A 20,434-nucleotide genomic window follows, 5' to 3' on the forward strand; every position below is an offset into this window, starting at 1 on the left:
TTGGACCATGGCTCCTTCCATCCATCAACTGTGTGCATGTATGTATATGTGTCGGGTTTGTGTGAATGGGGTTGGCATGCTGTTCCTTCCACCCATCAACCATGACTATGTGTATGTATGTGTGTGTAAAGCTTGTCTGGGCACGTGTTGGAGCTTGCTCCATCCACCAATTGTGTGTATGTATGTATATATGTGTGTGTGTGTGAAATGCTTGGAGCCTGTTTGCTGGAGCTTTGCTCTAACTATTCTATGTGTGAATATGTCTGTCTGTCTATACTTCTGTATTATGTATGTATTTATGCATGAATGTATGTATGCATGTATGTATTTATGTGTATAAAGTTATTGGACTCTGTCTTTTATTTTATCCAGTGTGTGTGTGTGTGTGTGTGTGTGTGAATTTTCTTTCTTTCCTTTGCTTTCTCATGAGCCCCATGGAGTTAAGCGTTCTTTCCACTGGCCACAGGGAGTACCAGCCCCAGAACATTCAGCTTTGTTTCCTCTGAGAGCAGTCTCCTGAGTAGCTTCTCTAATCACTGGCCGCCATTGGCAGCAGCCCCTATACCTATAGGGATCCATTCCCATCAGTAGCTCTAAGCACTGACCTCCAATGGCTGCATGCCTCAGTTTACCCACCACATGAAAGACAAAGCTGGCCACTGGTACCCAACAGAGCAGATGACCCCCAGGTCTTGGTCAGAGCTAGCTCTACAGCTCTCATCTGTTTATATGCTGCTATGTAAGCACGCTCCGCACCTCATATGTGAATATGTGAGCTGAGGCTTCTCATCTGAATCAGGTGCCCACGTGCAAAGCACTATGTCTTCCGAGATGTAAGTATTCGTTATTCTGAAGCAGGGCTTCCTAGAGCTGAGACTGTCCTAGAACATCTGATCCCCACGACTCCTCCACTTGAGCACTCAGGTTATAAGTGCTATTCCCAGCATCCATGGCACTGGCGAACACACGAGTGCTTTGTGCATGGCAGACAAGGAAATACTCAATCTACTTGCTATGAGCTACATCCCTGGCCCAATTTCATTATCCATATGGGAAGAATGTCACCAAAATGTCTCATTTTTTAAAAAAGTCTTGAGATGTATTTTTATTTTATATATAAGAATCTTTTGCCTTCAGGGATGTACATGGACCACACTCATAGTACCTGTGGAGGTCAAAGGAAGGTTTCAGGTCCTCAAGATAGTTTTGAGTCACCACTTGAGTACTGGGAACTCAAGCTAGGTCCTCTGCAAGAGGGAAGAGTGCTCCTAACCACCCCTCCAGCCAGAGTAATGTTTCTTTTTTTTTTTTTTTTTGGTTTTTCGAGACAGGGTTTCTCTGTAGCCCTGGCTGTCCTGGAACTCACTCTGTAGACCAGGCTGGCCTCGAACTCAGAAATCCGCCTGCCTCTGCCTCCCAAGTGCTGGGATTAAAGGCGTGCGCCACCACCGCCCAGCTGTAATGTTTCTTTTAAAAGCCTACAAAGTACAATGAACTAGAACAAAACTATCATCTGACCACTGTTACTTCTCAGAGAGAGAGAGGGAGAGATCTTTTTCATCTGTATCACTTGATCTTCCCCACTATCGCGCTTTAACCCTTGTATGGATGAGGAGACAGAACCAGAGGGGACATGACGCCAGGCCTTGCATTTGTGCATAGTGGGCAGATGGGAGCCAGGCCTGCAGACTCCCAGGCAGCACTCTTCCACTGCTGTCAGGGATCTACTTTTGTGGGAGGCTGCATTCACTCCCTCTGGCTGAATCACCTCTCTCTGTACCTGGCTCACCCCTGTCACATGACCAATATTCCCGCAGCTACAGATCCCAGAACCTAGAGAGTACCACAGGTATGTACCTGGGAAGTCTCTAGCCATTGCCCCTTGTTCTGAAACCTCCCAGGCTCACCCTGCAGGGAAAGTACTCACTGGCCACTGTGATGTTGACATCCTGTCGCCGCTGGCCGGCCAGGTTGGCTGCATGGCAGGTGTAGACACCAGCATCACTCTCAGTAATAGTGGCAAACACAAGCTCCAGGCCCTTCTGGTGGACCCTGCCGTGGGCAGGAAGACGGACTCCACCATGCTCCCACCAAACACTGGGTGTAGGCAGGCCCTGGGGGGCTGGGCAGGCGACACGCTCCTCACCACCGGCTATGAACACCCGTGGTTCGAATGGCAGCATGTCTTCAATCTCTGCAAAGACACAAGGAGAAGGGAAACTGCTTGATTGCCTTGAGCATCTGGGTATGTGATATTTTACAAGAAGCCTAGGCTCCCTCCCGCCACAATTCCTCCTCTCTGCGTCTCCTCTTCTAGTCCAGCATCCTCCTCTTCCTTTCTTAGCCCTCCACGATGCTAGCTAATTCAAACAAGAGTCTTAAATCCCCAGGAGCACTGGATACAGTGCCGACCTCAGCACGAGAGACCCACCTGCCAGGTGAAGAGTGGCTTCCAGGACAATGGGTGGGCCCCTCTGTCCCTGACCAATGCAACGGTAGACTCCTGCATTCCGTGGCCGGACTTGGGTCAGCAGGAGAGAGCCATTGGCAAACACCACAGCTCTGCGGAGGTGAGGAGGACTGTGGAGGGAAGAGAGTAGTGTCTGGAAGGGGCCCTAGGCCCCCCTCAGAAAGAGGATGCAGTGAATTTCATGTTGCAAGGGTCTATGTTGTGAGAAGGGTATGTTACGTGCACATGTCCTTGTCTGTGTGTAGGTATGTATATTTTCTTTTCTCATTTTAAAAATTATTTTTATTTTATACGTGTTTGCATGCATGTCTATAGTTGCAACACGTGCATGCTTAGGGTCAGCGGGGACCAGAGAAAGCGTCAGAAACTCTGGAACTGGAATTACAGACAGTTTAGGCTTCCATGTAGCTGCTCTGAACCAAATCCAGATGCTCCAGCAGATCAGCAGGTGGTCTTAATGACTGGCCGGCCCCTGGCTGTCCTAGAACTCACAAAATCCCCTGGCTCTGCCTCCTGAATTCTGGGATAAAGGGATGCACTATCACCTTCTCTTTTCTTATCTTAGTTTTTTCTTTTTTTTTTTAAGATGTATTTATGTTATGTATGTGAGTACACTGTAGCTGTCTTCAGACACACCAGAAGAGGGTGGTAGATCTCATTACAGATGGTTGTGAGTCATCATGTGGTTGCTGGGATTTGAACTCAGTACCTTTGGAAGAGCAGTCGGTGCTCTTACCTGCTGAGCCATCTCATCAGTCCCTATCTCTTAGTTTTTTAAGACAGGGTTTCTCTGTGTAAAACCTGGCTGTTCTAGAACTTACTCTGTAGACTAGGCTGGCCTCGAACTCAGAGATCTGTCTGCCTTCCGAGTGCTGGGATTAAAGCTGTGCACCGCCATGGCCAGATTTTTTATTTTTTATTTATGTGTACCAGTATTTTGCTTACATTTATGTTGTGCACCATATGCATGCCTGGTTCTTGTAGTGGCCAGAGAGGGCTTCAGATCCCCTGAAACTGGAGTTACAGGTGGCTATGAGCTGAAAATCAAACCTGGTTTCCCTGCAGGGACAGCCGTTGTTCTTAACCACTGGGCTATCTCTCCAGGATGGCTCCAAACTTACTATATCATCCAAGGTAGACCTGACCTAAAGAGTGGCCTCAGTGTGTGTGTGAGAGTATAGCATGCTGTGTATATGCGTGCGTGCACATGCAACATGTGTGTATATGTATGTGTGTGCATATGTCTAGGTCAAAGGTTAATGTCAGATGTCTCATCACTTCACCCTACTTTATGAGACAGGGTCCCTCACTCTATCTGGGGCTTACCATTTCAGCTCGACTGGCTGGCCAGCAAGCCTCCAGATCCCTATCTGCCCCTCAGCACTGGGTTCCAGATGTCCACTGCCACGTCTAGTGTTCTTACTCAGGCGCTGGGGATCTGAACACGGGTCTTCACGCTTGCTCACAGTGGTGCTTTGAATAGATTTGGCCCCCATAAACTCATGTGTGTGAATGCTTGCTCTATAAAGAATGGCATTACTAGGGGGTGTGGCCTTGTTGGAGGCAGTGTGCACTGTGGGGGTGGGCTCTGAGGTCTCCTATGCTCAAGCTCCACCCAGCTCAAGCACACAGTTCCATTCTGTTGCTGGTAAAGCAAGACATACAACTCTTGGGTCCTTCGAAAGGACCCAAGAAGTCTGCCTGCAGGCTGCTACTAAACCTCTGAAACTGTAAGCCAGCCCCCATTAAATAGCTTTCTGTATAAGAGTTGCCATGGGAGTTCGAGGCCAGTCTGGTCTACAGAGTGAGTTCCAGGACAGCCAGGGCTACATAGAGAAACCCTGTCTTGAAAAAGTTGCCATGGGTCATGGTGTCTCTTTATAGCAATAAAACCAAACTAAGAGACCCAGCAATCACATTACCCACCAAGCTCCTGACCTCAAATTTTACATCCTCCTGCCTCACCTTCTTGGGATTGTGGGCATGAGTCGTCACGCTCAGTTTGTAGGCGTGTTTTCTAACGGCAAGAACCTCGATCTTGGGGAAGGAGGGTGAGGCAAAGTGCAGTGTAAGTGAGAAAGGAAGATGTGCGACTGTCAGCATCGTGGGACCACCTTTCTGTAGGGGCCCCGGCGTCAAGGACAAGAGCTTCTCAGCCAAATTAGATGGCCTCTGACCTAGGGACACAGCCCTCAGTGACCAAAGGCAGCCTGGGACCACGAAAGTGTCCTCTCCTCTCCTAGAGGCTGGGCAAGCATCCCCAACACAAGGGCAAACCTCCTGAACCTTTGAGAGACAGTCGCTTCCTCCGAAGCTGTGGATGCTCTTGCAGGGTATTTAACCACACTGGGAACCCTGAGACTGTGTTATTTACTAAAAGAAAATCTGTTTCTAGTTGTGGTGCAGCTCAGCCCTTAGCACACACCTTTAATCCGAAACAATGACGGTAAAGTTAGTTTGTAGAAAGAAGCACCCATGTTTTAAAGTGATGTCTAATTGAATGGCAGAGAAAGTGATGAATCAGAGAAAGACTTGACAGAATAGGATACGCCTAGCTCTCATGAGAGGAAAGGAGGCAGGTTTACCTGGAGAGTTTTAAAGAGACAAGATGAAGAGAAAACAAGATAAAGACAGATAAAGACAGAATGAGCCAGAGAATGAGAAGGAGCCAGAAGATTAGAACAGACTGCCAGAGTTTGTTTGAAGCCAAGCAGAGCAATTCAGGAGAAGCCCGGAGAAGCCAGATTAAATCAGACAGCTTGGACAGGAACTGAGTTGAACCAGCCAGCTCAAAGCTCAAAAAGAACTAGAAAAGGTGAGTTTATTCAGCTGTATGTCTCAGAGGCTGAAAACATCCTAGGCCTAGATCATACTGTACAGAGGCCAGGAGTTCCCAAGGCTAGGCCTAGGTCTGCTGACAAAGGCAAGGAGCCTTGGGCAATTACATCAGGCGAATAAAGGAAACTTCACTGGTTGCTGAGTGTCAGTACTATGTTGTGTCTTTCTATGCTGACTATGACCAAACGGCCCCTGGCCCCCATCCGTCCCCATCCCCACCCTCCAGCCTTCTCTCTGGTGTTCTGAGCTTCCTTAGGTATTTATACAACTCCATTCCTAACTTTATTTCCAATTTCCTCTAAAACATCCTGCTGGATAATCCCATGGCGTTTAGCCTGTCAGTATTCTCCAACAAATCACTAAACACCACAGGGTGTCACGCAGGGTCCTGAGGAATGGGGAGGCTGAAGTTCTTGGCTATGTGGGAGGTTGCAGACGGAGCACAGGCTTGGTGTCTACAGCAGGCTGTGCCGACTCGGCCTCTCTGGCAACCCTTGGAGTACCACTCAACCCTGATCTCTGTCCTCCCATCCCAGATGACCCATGAGGGCAACAAGAGAAGGGACTCAAAGTCAGCCATGGAGCGTCCCTGTGGGAGTCACAGAAGGCATTTCCCAGAGACAGCCCTTGGTGAAGACTTCCAGGGACATTAGGACAGCTTGCTGCCACCTGCTGAAAACTTGGAGAAACACAAAGTCACGAAGGACAAATCTAATGCACTTGGACTGAATCACACCTACAGACGTCTTACCGGCTTCGGTTAGTGATGGGGGTCTCATCCTCAAAGACCCACTGCAAGCTCGGGGGTGGCTGGGCTGAAAACTGGCAATGGAACATGGCCTCCTCGTTCTTTGCCACAACAACGTCCTGAGGTGCCAGCACCACTCTGGCAAAGCTTTCATCTGTGGCAAGAGTTAGCGTGGAAGAGGTGAGCAGGCAGGGGGGCAGTGGGCCCTCGCCTAGCTCTGCCTCCCCTCTTCTATCCCCATGACAGGCTCACCTGCAATACTCAAGGTGAAGTTCTGGCTGCTGCAGGCCTGGCCAAAGGCATTGTGGGCACAGCAGGAGTAGAGGCCACTATGTTCGGGACTGGCTGGCCGTAGGGTTAGGTTCCTCTCCCTGCTGCTGACAGTGTGCGTGCTCTGATCATCTGAGAGGGGGACTCCATCTCGGAACCACTGGTAAGTAGGCCTGTAGGGCATGGGGAGTCATAAACAGGGGAAAGGGGGTACAGAATGAGACATCGAACTGGGTACTGCAGTTTACAAGTGGAAGAATGGGTCCTGAGAAGGGAAAACAGTCTACATAAGGGCAAACATTAGTTCAGGGATAAAAGCAAACAGATCCAGATCGCTCAGTTCCCAGAGTCTAGGGTCATCCCATGCAGTATTTCCCTCTTCTCCAGCGACTAGAGGCTGGTGGGAGTGGTTCCAGCATAGAGCAAAGTCCATGTGCACAGATTCTAGGACTTGGGGTAACCTACGGGCCCCCATCCTATCCTCCATGGCTCCTTACCGAGGGTGCCCATCAATGTGACAACGAAGTGTGACCTGGGTCTGCGGCTGGATCTCAGCTTCTGAGGCCGGGTGCTTCAGGACCACAGGACCTGCCTCGATCCCTGGAGCAGAGGCCACAGTTGCAGTGAGCAGAGCAAATGTGGGAAAGGGGAAGGGGAAGGAAGGCACCACGGAGCCCTCAGGTGTGGACCTGCCTTTCACACACAGGTGAGCACCCTGAAAGCTGCAGCAGAGGTTATGGGTTCAGGTACAGAGCATGTGCACCGTCCCTGGCGGGTCAAATTTAATACACGCCAAGGACTTCAATGAAAGCCTCCAGTAGATAAAGGGGACAGAGACATGAAGCAGTAGGGGGAGGGTAGGAAAAATGAATGGTACTTTCATTTTTGTCTGTGGTCATAGGATGTGCTCAGCTTGTATGGGACCCTAGGTCCAATCTACAGCAAAGAAAAGGGAAGGGAGGGTTTGGAAGGATGGATGGGAGGGAAGGAGAGAGGACAGTATGAGGAAGAAGATGCAAAGATGATAGAAAAGTGAGGAGGGAGAGGAGGAAGCAGAAGGAGCCTTCTAACTTCCTCTTATCTACACACTCGGTACCGCAAATGAACTCTATCTGGCCCATTCAACTGGCAGCAGGGACAACCGAGGCAGAAGCTCCCAGGCCTCAGCTGCTGAGGCTGATGGCTGCACCAGGCACACCACCCTCCCTCCACAGGTTCTCACATTTGATGTTGAAGGAGGCATTGGTACTGCGGGCTTCCTCTCCAGTGACGTTATCCCGAGCCACACACTGGAAGGCACCAGAATCCTGAAGCCGGTCCACAGCTGCAAAGCTCAGGCTGGTGCCCTGGGCAAACCGCCGCTCAGTGTCTTGGACAGGCACCCCATTGAGCAACCAGTACACGTGCACTGGGTCCGGAGCCTCAACTTCACAACGGAGCAGCGCCCGGCGCCCTTGAAGTGCATCCTGGGAAGATGGCTCCTTGATAAAGATGATAGCGGCTTGGGTACCTGCAGACGCAGACGTGGGAGAAGCAGGGTCAGGAGGAGCTGAGGCCTCCGTCCTAACACAGAGGGGAAATGGGCCCACCAAAACAGCTGGTCAATAAACACAGGCATTCGAAAAACCAAAAAATAAAATAAAATAAACACAGGCACAAATAACAATGCTATAGTTGCAAAGTCCTCAGAGGAGCTCCAACTGTGCTAGATGCCCTGCAGAATCCAGACAAGAATGTCCCCAGTCAAGGAGCCTTGAGTTCTGAGGCCAGGAAGGACAAATACACAAGATGTGTCTGTGGCCATGTAAACGCCAAGTGGATGGTGTGGAAAGCTCGTGCCTGTAAGTATAGAAGGGTGCCCTGAGGGCTGGGTGGAGCCAATCGAATCCAGCTTCCCAAAAAGAAGGGCCCCAGACCTATAAGACCGGATCCTAGGTCCTGATGCTAGGCTGGGGACCAGGGGACATGAAAAGTAACCCACCCCTCCCTTGCCTACCCCAGAGGGAAGGAACAGCACAAAGTTCAATCTTGACTTGAACATCATGGGAAAATGGCAACTTTAGCCAGAAAACCCTAGAGTACCAGCCACGAAGGTAGCCAGGGCTTTGAAGCCCATCCACAGATAGATGTTCTGCAGCACCGAGACGTGACTCTTTCACTAGAGAAGCCAAAATACTCTGGACACAAAAGCTACGGCCCTGATGTCCCGTCTATCTCTCTGAGAATCCAGCTGTAGTCAAAGCCACAGGTTTGTACATAAAGCAGCTGACCTTCCTGCACGTGGTCACTCAGCGGTCGTCCCAACTAGGGACCACTATGAACAAGGAGCCTCCACCCTGCAGCCAAAGACAGAACCAGGGCCAGGGGCAACATCGGAAAATCAAACACCTATGTGAGCAGATGGGCTAGGCAGGTGTAGGGCAGGGCTGGGCATGCGGGTGGCATAGTTAAGGCGGCGTCAGAAGTAACACACTAGGCTTTGTTCCTGCCACATGGGTGCCTGGCAGAGTCTCGGACCCGCCGGGCTTAAACGTAGAAGAGATGTTCCCAGTCACCAGGAAGAAGCAGGCTCAGGGCCATATAAGGAGAGGGAGGCACTAACAAGGTTTTCTTCTGCCATTCCTTTCCAAGTCACTGGGGAGCAATCACAGCCCAGCCAGCGCTCTAAGGACCCTAGAGATGAGGTTTGGCTCTTCAGGCAGGAGATTCTGTCTTCTCAGAGTTGATGCCAATACAAGTGGTAGGATCTAACAGGGCTAGGTCCACGTGAGGGGCTATTCTGAAACCAGTCTACCTCCCGACCTTCCCAAAGGCCCACAACCCCTAACACAAAACATTCAGGGAGCTGAAAGTGTCCGAAAGCACCCTTCTTCCTTCTTAGTGGGGTTCTACTGCTTCTCAGTGCAAGACAATTCTCTACCAAGCAGGGTGATCCCACCCACTGTGCCAGTTAACAAACATGCCCTCAGGCACACCTCAGTTACTGTGCCAACGCAGTCACTCCCCTATCCATTTCTAAATACTCCACAGGGGTGTAGTCCTGTCCCTGCTAGGCATCACAGTAGAAACCCCTTTGTGGTACTGTAAACTCAGGCCTAGAAATATGAAGGGATTACTAAAGGTCAGACAACACACATGTTACCACGCCATGCCTATAACCTAAAAAAGTGAGCCCCTCATCTCACCCTCTTCCTAGCCCGGCCCTGGAAACATCTGATCCTACAAGGGCGAGTCGGTTTCCTCACAGTCAGGTAGTGTGGCAGACATGCCTCCCACAGACAGTACCAAGCTCACAAAGACACTCAGAGAACACTGGGTGACCTGAAGGAAACTCATGTCTAGGGCAGGCCTGGTATCAATCGGGAACACTTGCCAGCCTCCTTCTGTGACAGGCAGAATCAGCTCTACTCCACAGTCCTCTGTGAATGCAATTCACCCAAATCATGGGACCGTCAACCTAGAGCTCCAGGATGGTCACCAAAGAGCAGAGACACCACCTTGGGCAATAGCAAGGGGGTTCAACTTGATGCTCAGAGTAGTATGAACACAGTCGAACACAAGATTGTAAACTTGCTTAAAACACATGAGTCTTTAAAAAAAAAAAAAGTGTGGCCAGGCGGCGGTGGCGCATGCCTTTAATCCCAGCACTTGGGAGGCAGAGGCAGGTGGATTTCTGCGTTCGAGGCCAGCCTGGTCTACAGAGTGAGTTCCAGGATAGGCAGGCTCTCAGAGAAACCCTGTCTCAAAAAAAAAAAAAAAGTGTGTGTGTGTGTGTGTGCATACACATGTGCACATGTATGAAGAGGCCAGAGGTCAACCTCAGGTACCACTCCTCAGCAGTTTTCCATTTTTGTTGCCTGAAACAGGCTCTCTCACTGATCTGGAATTTATCAAGTAGGCCAGGTTGCCTGGCCAATGAGCCCCACGGAAGCCTTCTGTCTTATGCCCCTCTGTTATAAGGCTCCAAGGATACGCCATTACACCTGGATTTCTATGTGGGCTCTGGGGATTGAACTCAGGTCTTCATGCTTGTTTGGCAAGCACTACACTAAGTAGGCCATGAGTTCTGAGGTGGTTCTATTTGTGTGTGTGTGTGTGTGTATTTGTGTGTATGTGTGTGTGTGTGTGTGTGTGTGTGTGTGTGTGTGTGTGTTTGTGTAGGCAGAGGATAATTTGTTAGAGAGTTGGTTCTCTCCTTCTACTATATAGGTTCCAGGAATTGAACTTGGGTTCTTTGCCAGGCCTGATGGCAAGGGCCAGCTGTTTAACGATCTTACTGACTAAACCGATACATTTTTTTTTTTGCGGGGTGGGGGGGAATGTGGGGGGGGGCAACTTGATTGCATGTGTGGGTTTTTTTTTCCCTTAAAGGCTTATTTTATTTTTAAGGATATTCGAGTGTGTTCAGCTTCAGACAGATCCAAGTCTGATCCTGTCATGCTCCAAGTCCTTCCCACAGGAAGCTCTTGTGAGCCACAAAAGCAGCTATGCGTGTGAAATGCCTTGACCAGAGTTCACCTTTGGTAAGAGGCAACTACCATTAACTCTCTCCCGTGAACTCTCCTCCTGCTCAAGGACTCGAATCCTCAGAACATTAGACAACTCTCCTCGTGCCGCGGCTCAGGGATGTGCCCAAAGCCTGGACAGAAGAGAATTCGCCACCAGAGAGCAGAGGACAACCAGATGATGGGTGGGACGAAGGAACAGGCCCTGGGGGTACAGGAACCCCAGACCACCTGCAGAAATATGAGAAGAGCCTGTGTAACTCTGAGGGCCACAGCTCAGCTGCCACCCCCACCCCTTCAGCTTTCTACATCCCCTCCTGGGGCCAGGGCTACGCTTCTCCAGAGCTGTGACCAGAGCAGCAGCATTCCCAGACTGCCACTCAGAGCCCCGCCCCCCCCACCATCCCGCATCCCTATGACATGGCCTGGGAAACATCAAAGCCAGGCCTCCCAGGGGCCTCTGTCCTGACGTCATTTCACAGCAGGTCCTGGTTAGTGCCTGGCTGGGGTAGACTTAGATGCTTCCAAAGCCAGCAGAAAGGAGCCTCCGGGCTTCTCAGAGCCCCTGCTCAGTGGCCCCCACATTTGCTCAGAAGGCAGTGGGAATGTGCCCAGGCTGCCAACCTGCATGGCTTGTTGTAAACATTGCTCCATCGATGTTTCAAGGAACCGGAGAGTCCCTGGCAGCGACACCAGACCCCAGCAGCTCTTAGCTTTGTGCAGAGGCAGCTTTTGGGGACTAAGGTGGTACCTATCTCGAGGTGGTACATTCCTGTCCTTAGCTCTAACTAGAGGGATGGCCTCAGGTCTGTGGTCTGAGAAAAGCCTTCTCTGGACTCACTGGTCCTGGGTCTCCTAAAGCTGCCCGTCTCTCTTCACTGGGCCCTGTGGAGCTGCAGCACAGCGACCTACTCGATAACGGCCTGCCACCAAGCAGCCCTGCCCAGGTATAATCTGGGGGTGCTGAGAACCCAGGCTACCATCCAGGCTGTTCAGGGGCTAAGTGGATTTATATATGCAAGGTCCACATCCACCATGGAGCATCCAGAAAGGGAGCAGGCAGGTAGGAGCTTTGCCTGTGGGCATGAGCAGCCCGAGCTCCTTGGCAACAAGATGCCAGCAGAGCCATCTCTCTACCACGCAGGATCCCCAGCATAGCTCGAGCTTCAAATACCTCACAAGGGCATTTCCCAGCCTTACCTATGGCTTGTTAACAGTCCACTACATAGACACATGACTGTCCCCAGTCCTAGCCTCTTTTTTTTTTTTTTTTAAGATTTATTTATTTATTATATGTAAGTACACTGTAGCTGTCTTCAGACATACCAGAAGAGGGCATCAGATCTCATTATGGATGGTTGTGAGCCATCATGTGGTTGCTGGGAATTGAACTCAGGACCTTTGGAAGAGCAGTCAGTGCTCTTAACCCCTAAGCCATCTCTCCAGCCCCCTAGTCCTAGCCTCTTTAAAAAAAAAAAAAAAGCCAGAGCTGGAGAGATGGTTAAGAGCTCAGTGGTTAAGAGAACCGACTGTTCTTTCAGAGGCCATGAGTTCAATTCCCAGCAACCACATGGAGGCTCGTAACCATCTGTAATAGGATCTAAAGTCCTCTTCTGATGTGTCTGAAGACAGCTACAGTGTACTCACACATTAAATAAATAAGTAAATAAATAAATCTTTAAAATAAAAGGATGAGTTTCACCTTTCTTATTTATTTATTTATTTATTTATTTATTTTTCGAGACAGGGTTTCTCTGTATAGTTCTGGCTGTCCTGGAGCTCACTCTGTAGACCAGGCTGGCCTTGAACTCAGAAATCTGCCTGCCTCTGCCTCCCAAATGCTGGGATTAAAGGCGTGCGCCTCCACGCCCAGCGAGTTTCATCTTAAAGAAAAAAGGCCAATTTTTTGCTCTATGCCTGGCACCCAAGCACAACCGATGCACGTCCTGATCTAACACCCAGCCCCTGGGTGTTCTCTGGGCTCCAGACCCATCCAGTCTGTGTGCATGGTGTGTGTTTACACATGTGACAACACAGTCACAAATGGAAGGAATGGCAAAAAGTTTGGTTTGGGGGATTTTGTTTTGTGGTACTGGGGTTCAAACTCAAGGCCTTATACATGCCAAAGCAAAGTGCTCTCCCATGGAATTACACACCCAGCCCTTGACGTGCGCACGAGGGGACACTTTGCAAAGAGGTCTCACTACATAGCTGTGGCTGGCCTGGAGCTGGCTATGGAGATCAGGCTGACCTCTAGCTCACGGTGATCCGCCTGCCTCGGTGCCCTGAGCGTAAGATTAAATGAGTGTTCCAGAAGACCTGCTGTTAGTCCTTGCTCTTTACAAACAGGGTCTTCCAGTGTAGCTCAAGATTACCTTGGATTTGAGATCCTCCTGCCTCTGTCTTCCAAGTGAGGAGGTTACGCATACATGCCTTCACCCCCCAAGTAACAGGAAGCTTTCACTACATACTCCGATTCTAAGTAATTTTGGCTAATTCATTGAACGACGCATCCACTTCGGCTGCCTGTCTCTCAAGGCTTAACCCTCTGACCTATGCGGGGAAATGCCTCCAGGACCTGTACAGGGCTCAAAATCTACATAAAGTAACTAAATAATTCTGATTCCTTCTTCTCCCTCTTGTAAAACCGCACTCTTTGTACTGAGCCCTTGCAACCCTAGTTACTGAGCTATATACCTTGTCAGTCCAAGAGTCCCAGGTACAGGCGCTGGGGCACCACAAGGCATTTTACATGGTAGAGTATGTTCAAGAGAGGGACTATACTACCTCCTCTATGCCCGAGGGCCACCATTCATACATACCTGGCTACATCTTGCACACCACAGCTCAAGACTAAACTGCCAGCTCTAAGGCCCAGGTCCCTATGAGGAAAATCCTCAACTTCAAGTGGCCCCTAGAACCGAGACCAAAGTGGATCTGCTGGAGCAGTATCAACAGAAATGAGGGACACTGTGCCAGGTTTCCATGCCAGTTCTGGAGCAACACTAAGGTACAGGCCAGGACAAGTAACCTTCACCTGGTGAAGCACAAATGTTCCAGGTAAGAGAGCAGCCGGGCTCCTGTCCCACAAATCCACAGTCCCCAACACGAGACTCTCTGTGTGGAAACTTCTACTTACTCTTCTCTTTAAAATTTATTTATATGTCTGTGTCTGCTTGAGTTATGCTACATGTGTGTAGGTGACCTTGGGGACCAGAAGAGGGCATCAGATCCCCTGGGCTTGGAGTTATACATGGCCAAGAGGAATGTGGGTCCAGAGAACCGAACCCAGGTCTTTGCAAGAGCCGCGAACAGTCGTAACTGCTCAGCTACCACTCCAGGTCCCTTTGTCATTCTTCCTTGAGGCTGGGTTTCATGCAGCTTATGGTGGCCTGCCATACAGTGGAGGATGGCCTTGAACTTCCAACTCCCTTGCTTGCTAGGACTACAGGCAAGTTTATCAGGGTGTTGGGATCCAACCCTGGTCCTTTGGAAAAGCAACCAGTGGTTCTAACTGCTGAGCGGCCTTTCCAGGATTAGAGAGCACCTGAGGAATACATCTCTACCACTGTGGGAATAAATCACAGGGATGATTGGCAAGCCCAGTCACCTCCCGGCTCGCCTAGCTTGTTATCTGTGTCTTCGAGTTGAGATGTCCTTTCCCGCCCCCTCTAAGGACACAGTAGTTCAGCACTAACAGGTCTGAGGATAAGCACGTGTATCCAGCACCATGTGTATCCAAGCAGAGAGTTGAGGCTTAAGGGCTCCACAGCCACTGGCCACACCATAGGTATGACACCTCCCTGTCGTCTATGGGCAGGGTAGACCCCGACAAATGTGCTTCATCTGCAGAGACTCTTACACATCTGTACATGTCCCCAAGGAAGCAGCAATGGACATCAATTTAGAGTGAAGTGGTGGTCATGAAGAAACGCAGAGCAGGGAGACCTGGGTTCTAGTCCTCCTAGAACATAACCCTAGCCAAACACCCCTGCCCAGGCTCCAGGACATAACTCTGAATTAATTAGCTCCAAGGACGCTGGGAAGCCCTGGAGACTCAAGAGGCTCCACGCTCCAGGCTGTGTCCCCACCCCAGCCTTCAGCTGCACAGTTGGCTCTCGTTTAGAAAATGTGGGGCCAGGCCTTGGAGGGATTACTTGTGACCCTCTCCACATGGCAGGTGCACTGGGCCTGAGGCAGCTGGGAGCATAGTGGAGAAGGATCTGTCACCTTTGCTCTTCCAGGCTTGGCCTCCTTATGAGCTTCTCTACTGCGTTCCCATGCCACTGAGGCCATGTGCCACACCCACCACGGAGGGCTGACATTTGTCTGCATGATGATGCTTCTGTGCCCCTCCCAGTGGCTAGGACACTAGGAAAAGACCCCACGAGTGACAGTGGTTCTCAACCTCCCTGATGCTACGACCCATTACGACAGTTCCTCACATGGTGGTGACCCCCAACCATAACATTATTTTTGTTGCTATTTCATATCTGTAATTTTGCTACTGTTATGAATTGTAATGTGTTTTCTAATGGTCACAGGGGACCCCCCATGAAACGGTCATTTGACCCCCTTGGGTTGGGCTGAGAATGGCCATGTGACTGCCCCTCTCACATGAAATGGGGTTCTAGATTTACTTTCATCTAACACAGCCAATTTGATTTTCGTCTATGGGCCCGACTTTCTGGTTTGGAAGATGGGAGCCTTGAACAGATTTCTGCACCACCCCCATCTTACATGAGCCTATTTAAATTTAACTTAATGTGAAATGACATCCATGTGAGTCGGAGAGACAGCCCAACAGTTAAGTACTAGCTGCTCTTCTAGAGGACCCAGCGCTCACATCAGGTGGCTCACAACCATCCTCCGTGGGATCTGAAGCTTTCTGAACCCTTTGGGCACCTACATGTTATACATAAAGTCACCACACGCACACATCAGACACACCACACACACACACACACACACACACACACACGTACCATACATTACAAATCACAAACACACGCCCCACACATCATACAGATACACATACATACACACACACACACACACACACACAAACACACACACATCAATTTTAAAAATAATAAAAAGAACAAGAAATAAAGTTAAAAACTCTCTTCCTCAGACTCCGTCCCCTCGTCACATCTGAAGTACACAGGAGTCCCATGCACATGTACCGTCAGTCACCATATGGAACAGAACAGAGAAAGCGGCTCTACTCTGGAAGAGTCCCACTCAGTGACAACGCCTGCCCATCTCTTGCCAGGTTCTGTAAGATGCTGTGCTATTTCTGAGCCATGGAATTCTCAGCACTGATCAGCAGTATTTATTTTTGTATGTATATGTGCGTGATATAATAAGTGTATGTGTGTGTGTGTGTGTGTGTGTATGTGTGTATGTATGTGTATCTGTATGGTGTGTGTGGCGTGTGTTTGTGATTTGTAATGTATGGTGTGTGTGTGTGTGTGTGTGGTGTGTCTGATGTGTGCGTGTGTGTGTGTGTGGTGTGTATGTGTGCGTGTATCTCTCTCAGTCACTCTTACCAAGAACTCCTGCTTCGGCTTGTCTGGCTAGCCAGCTTGCCTCCCATGCACTGGGATCAGAGGCAGTGGCCATGCCTATCTCCTAACTAAGAAGGTTCTGGACATCTAAAGTCTGGTCCTCACGCTCATACAGCAGGGTTTTGCCCACTGAGCCATGTCCCCCGGTCCCTCAGCACACTTTTACAGACACCTTGGAGTCAGGGTGCCTTCATCAATGCCAGAGTGAGCACCTACCCCTGGCTCTCAGGTCTACATTCTTCCTATGATATCGCCAGAGAAAGTAAGGCTTTTCTTTGTTTTTTGTTTTGTTTTGTTTTTTGTCCACTAATTCCCTGTCCATACACCTCCCCACAACCATTCTGTTGGATTTAATGTAAATCCTTTTGATTGAATGTAGCATTCTAAACCACAATAGTTGCTCTACATGTAGTATTTAGCTATGTTTATGTGTATGGGTTTGTGTATGTGTGTGTCCAGTGTTAGGCCAGAAGAGGGCGTCAGATAGCCTTGAAACTGGAGTTAGAGGTGATAGGCAACTAACACAGGAGCTAGAAACTGAACTCAGGTCCTCTGTAAAAGCTGTCAGCACTCCTAAACGCTGGGCCAACTTCTCACCTCCTAAACAAGTTTGTTTGTTTGTTTGTTTAGATTTACACTGGTGTTTTATGTGAGAGTATTGTATCCCCTGTAACTGGAATTACAGACAGTTGTGAACTGTCATGTGGATGCTGAGATTTGAACCTGGGGCCTCTAGAAGAGCAGCCAGTGGTCTTAACTGCTGAGCCATCTCTCCCGCCCCTGAATGGCTATTTTTTAACTTATGGAGACTGCCTTACATTGTGTCTGCTGTACACCAGCTCTTACTTCCACTTACATTGTTTTGAAGCTCCATTCCTGAGGCCTGCACCTACATCCTGCTGTCCTCCTCAGATGACGAATGAACTGTTGGGTTTGGGCAAGAGAAGCAAAAAAAAAAAAAGGGGGGGGTTCATTTTGAGAGAGATGAAGAGATGCCTCTGGAGTTAAAGAGGACTTGCTGCTCTTCCAAAGGACCCAAGTTCAGTTCCCAGCACCCACATCACGCTGCTCCAGGAAATTTCATGCCTCTTCTACCTCTGTGGGCATCTGCACACACTCACCTCTGTGGGCACCTGCACACACTCACCCACACACATCATACGACACACACACACACACACACACACACACACACACACACCACATACACACAAAAATAAAAATAAATCTTAAAGTGATAATAAAAATCAGCAGCAGCATGTGCTGGTGCATACCTTTAATCCCAAAACTCGGGAGGCAGAAGCAAGAAGATCTCTGTGAGTTCAAGGTCATCTTAATAATCTACATGGAAAGTTCCATGACAGCCAGGGCTATATAGTGAGACTATTTCAATACAAATTATTTTTTTTAAGATTTATTTATTTTATACACACACACATATATGTATATACACCATAGCTCATCTTAAGATTGTAGTTGTCCTCAGACACACCAGAAGAGGGCATCCAACCTCATTACAGATGGTTGTAAGCCACCATGTGGTTGCTGGGAATTGAACTCAGGACCTCTGGAAGAGCAGCCAGTGCTGTTAACCCCTGAGCCATCTCTCCAATGCAATACAAGTTATTTTTTTTAAGCCAGGTTGGTAGCTCACAACTTTAGTCCCAGCACTCTGGAGGCAGAAGCAGGTAGAATCTGAGGCCAGCCTGGTCTACAGAGCGAGTTCTGGCACAGCCAGGGGTTACACAGAGAAAACCCTGTCTAGAAAACAAGACAAATTTTTTTTTTTTTTAAAAAAAAAGCAGGTAGCTGAGCATAGCTGTTCACAGTGTGAAGTTCACAACATACCTTCCTCCTTACATGCAGAGGGACTCCTGTTTCCCCCAAGTGTCTGGGCATCCTCGGGGCCTCAATATCCTGTCCCCCCACACCCCAGCCTTGCCTCTTCTGTTCTCCATCCTCTTTGCTCCAAAAGTCGTCTGAGAGGCTGGACCTCAGCTGGTTTCAAAGGGACATGAGCATCATTAGTCTCCTATTTTTATACTTAGAAATGTTCGGCAAACCACTTCCGAGCAGCCAAGGCAGCGGAATGTGAGGAAATCGCTTTGCTATGACATGATGTGGGAGGCCTGTGGCAAGCGGCATCTGCCACGTGGCTGGGACGTGTGGTGATGTCGAACATATGTGCGGGAGGCTGAAGCCCCCCTCAGCAGCTGGGCTGTCCTCTGGAGGTAGGGCCCAGGAGTCAGGGCCACACTCAGCCCCTGCCCCTGCCTCCCTTCCCTCCCAGAGAAGAGTTGCCCACCTGTCTTTACCAGCAGCTGCTTCTGGGCCAGCCCTTTTCTGCAGGCGGTGGTCTTGGGGGGCTTTCCCCAAAGACCTAAAAGGCCAGAACAGCCTGGGACACAAAGGGAAGGATCCAGACTGAAGGAGGAAGAAAAAACAAAACAAAACAAAAAACAACAACAAAAAAACCGAGGCCACTTGGAAGTGCTGATGGTTTGAGACAAGGTTATATTCATGGTACCAGGAGTATGGGTGAGGATCCTGAGGAGTGGGCGAAGGGGGCAGGATGTCACATGAAGATCCTGCCCTATACCACCAAACACTGTCTTCTTAGCCACTTCTGCCTCCACGGGCCTGGAAAATGCTGACTAATGTACAGGAGAGGTGGGCAAAGCCTTGTAATGTGTCATAAATGCAGCCGCGCCTGCTGCTCAGCCCCCACTGATGGGGGGCAGGTCCTGCCCTCTCGTGCAGGGCTGAGGAGGGCATCTGAGGTCTGGATGGGCCAGCTGTGTGATTACAGTCAAGCCATCGGACTTCTTCAAATACTTGGTGGCTCCTCATAAATGTCACCACACTGCTGACACTACAAACTCTTAACCGCACTACAAATGACTTGGGGTTTTTTTTCTGTTGTTGTTTTAGGGTTTTTTTGTTTTGTTTTGTTTTGGGGGGGTTGGTTTGTTCTGTTTTATTCTCTCTGCAATCCTAGGGATTAGATCTTAGAGTTTTATGCATGCCAGGCGAACACTCTACCACTAGGCTGTCGCAATGGCTTGGCAGGTAGGCCAGGAAGGGAACTCTGTAGAGTGTCTGAGGGGACATCAGACCCAAACAGTGGCTGGCCATACATAGGCCCCAGGGTCTGTTCAGGGCAAAGGCATATATAATGAAGGTGAAGGTGAGGGCTTTGTGCAGAAGGGAAAGAGAGTGGGTGGAGGGGAGGGCTACACACCTGTGCAAGATTCGGGGCGTTTATAATAGAGAGCCCTCAATTTAGAGGCTCCTAGTAAATAATTCATCAGGAAGAGTACAGTGCCTTCCCTGGCCTCATCCATTATTCAACATAAGAAATGTGCCATGTTGTAACGCTTCCTGACATCTAAAAATGGTCTGAGCCATTAGGCCAGAGCAAGATGACAGCAGGCCAATTTCTACCCAACTTTTCCAGAACCCCTGACCCAGCAGTCCTGCGGCTTGGGGACCTTACTGCTCCTCTAAGGCACAGTGGCTGCTCAGAGTGGTGCAAGGCCTGTAGTCCCAGTTACTGGGAAGGTGAGGCAGGAGAATCACATTCAAGGCCAGCTAGGGCCAAATAGCAAGTTTAAGATCAGTTTAGGCAACTGAGCAAGACTCTGGCTCAACCTGCAATTTAGAAAGATCTGGGCACTGGGGATGGAGAGAAAGCTTAGCGGTAAGAGCAAGCATGGGATGCTCTTCCAGAGGATCTGCATTTGATTCACAGCATTCACAGGGCGGCTGCTCACAACTGTCTCTAACTCCAGTTCCAGGGGATCAGAGCCTCCTCAGGCATCATGTATATATACATGGTGCATCGAACATACAAGCAGGCAAAATTGTCATACATAGAAAATTAAAAATTAAATAAGCAATGCCAGGCAGTGGTAGCACATGCCTTTAATCCCAGCACTTGGGAGGCAAGAGGCAGGCAGATTTCTGAGTTCAAGGCCAGCCTGGTCTACAGACTGAGTTTCAAGACAGCCAGGGCTACACAGAGAAACCCTGT

General features: G+C 49.5%; 1 protein-coding gene across 1 annotated transcript in view; it reads right to left on the reverse strand.

Annotated features, from left to right (window-relative positions):
- The window catches only part of Ptk7 (protein tyrosine kinase 7 (inactive)), a 65,321-nt gene that overhangs the window by 20,425 nt on the left and 24,462 nt on the right, over nucleotides 1–20,434 (reverse strand). The window contains exons 2-7 of the mRNA XM_031346799.1: nucleotides 7,549–7,836; nucleotides 6,824–6,926; nucleotides 6,309–6,499; nucleotides 6,060–6,210; nucleotides 2,432–2,580; nucleotides 1,928–2,194 (exon numbers count right to left, since the gene is read on the reverse strand). Of these exons, the coding sequence (XP_031202659.1) occupies nucleotides 1,928–2,194; nucleotides 2,432–2,580; nucleotides 6,060–6,210; nucleotides 6,309–6,499; nucleotides 6,824–6,926; nucleotides 7,549–7,836 (1,149 nt within the window). The remainder of the gene's footprint in view (nucleotides 1–1,927; nucleotides 2,195–2,431; nucleotides 2,581–6,059; nucleotides 6,211–6,308; nucleotides 6,500–6,823; nucleotides 6,927–7,548; nucleotides 7,837–20,434) is intronic.

Source organism: Mastomys coucha, unplaced genomic scaffold (assembly GCF_008632895.1).
Source record: "Mastomys coucha isolate ucsf_1 unplaced genomic scaffold, UCSF_Mcou_1 pScaffold3, whole genome shotgun sequence".
Classification (NCBI taxonomy): domain Eukaryota; kingdom Metazoa; phylum Chordata; class Mammalia; order Rodentia; family Muridae; genus Mastomys; species Mastomys coucha.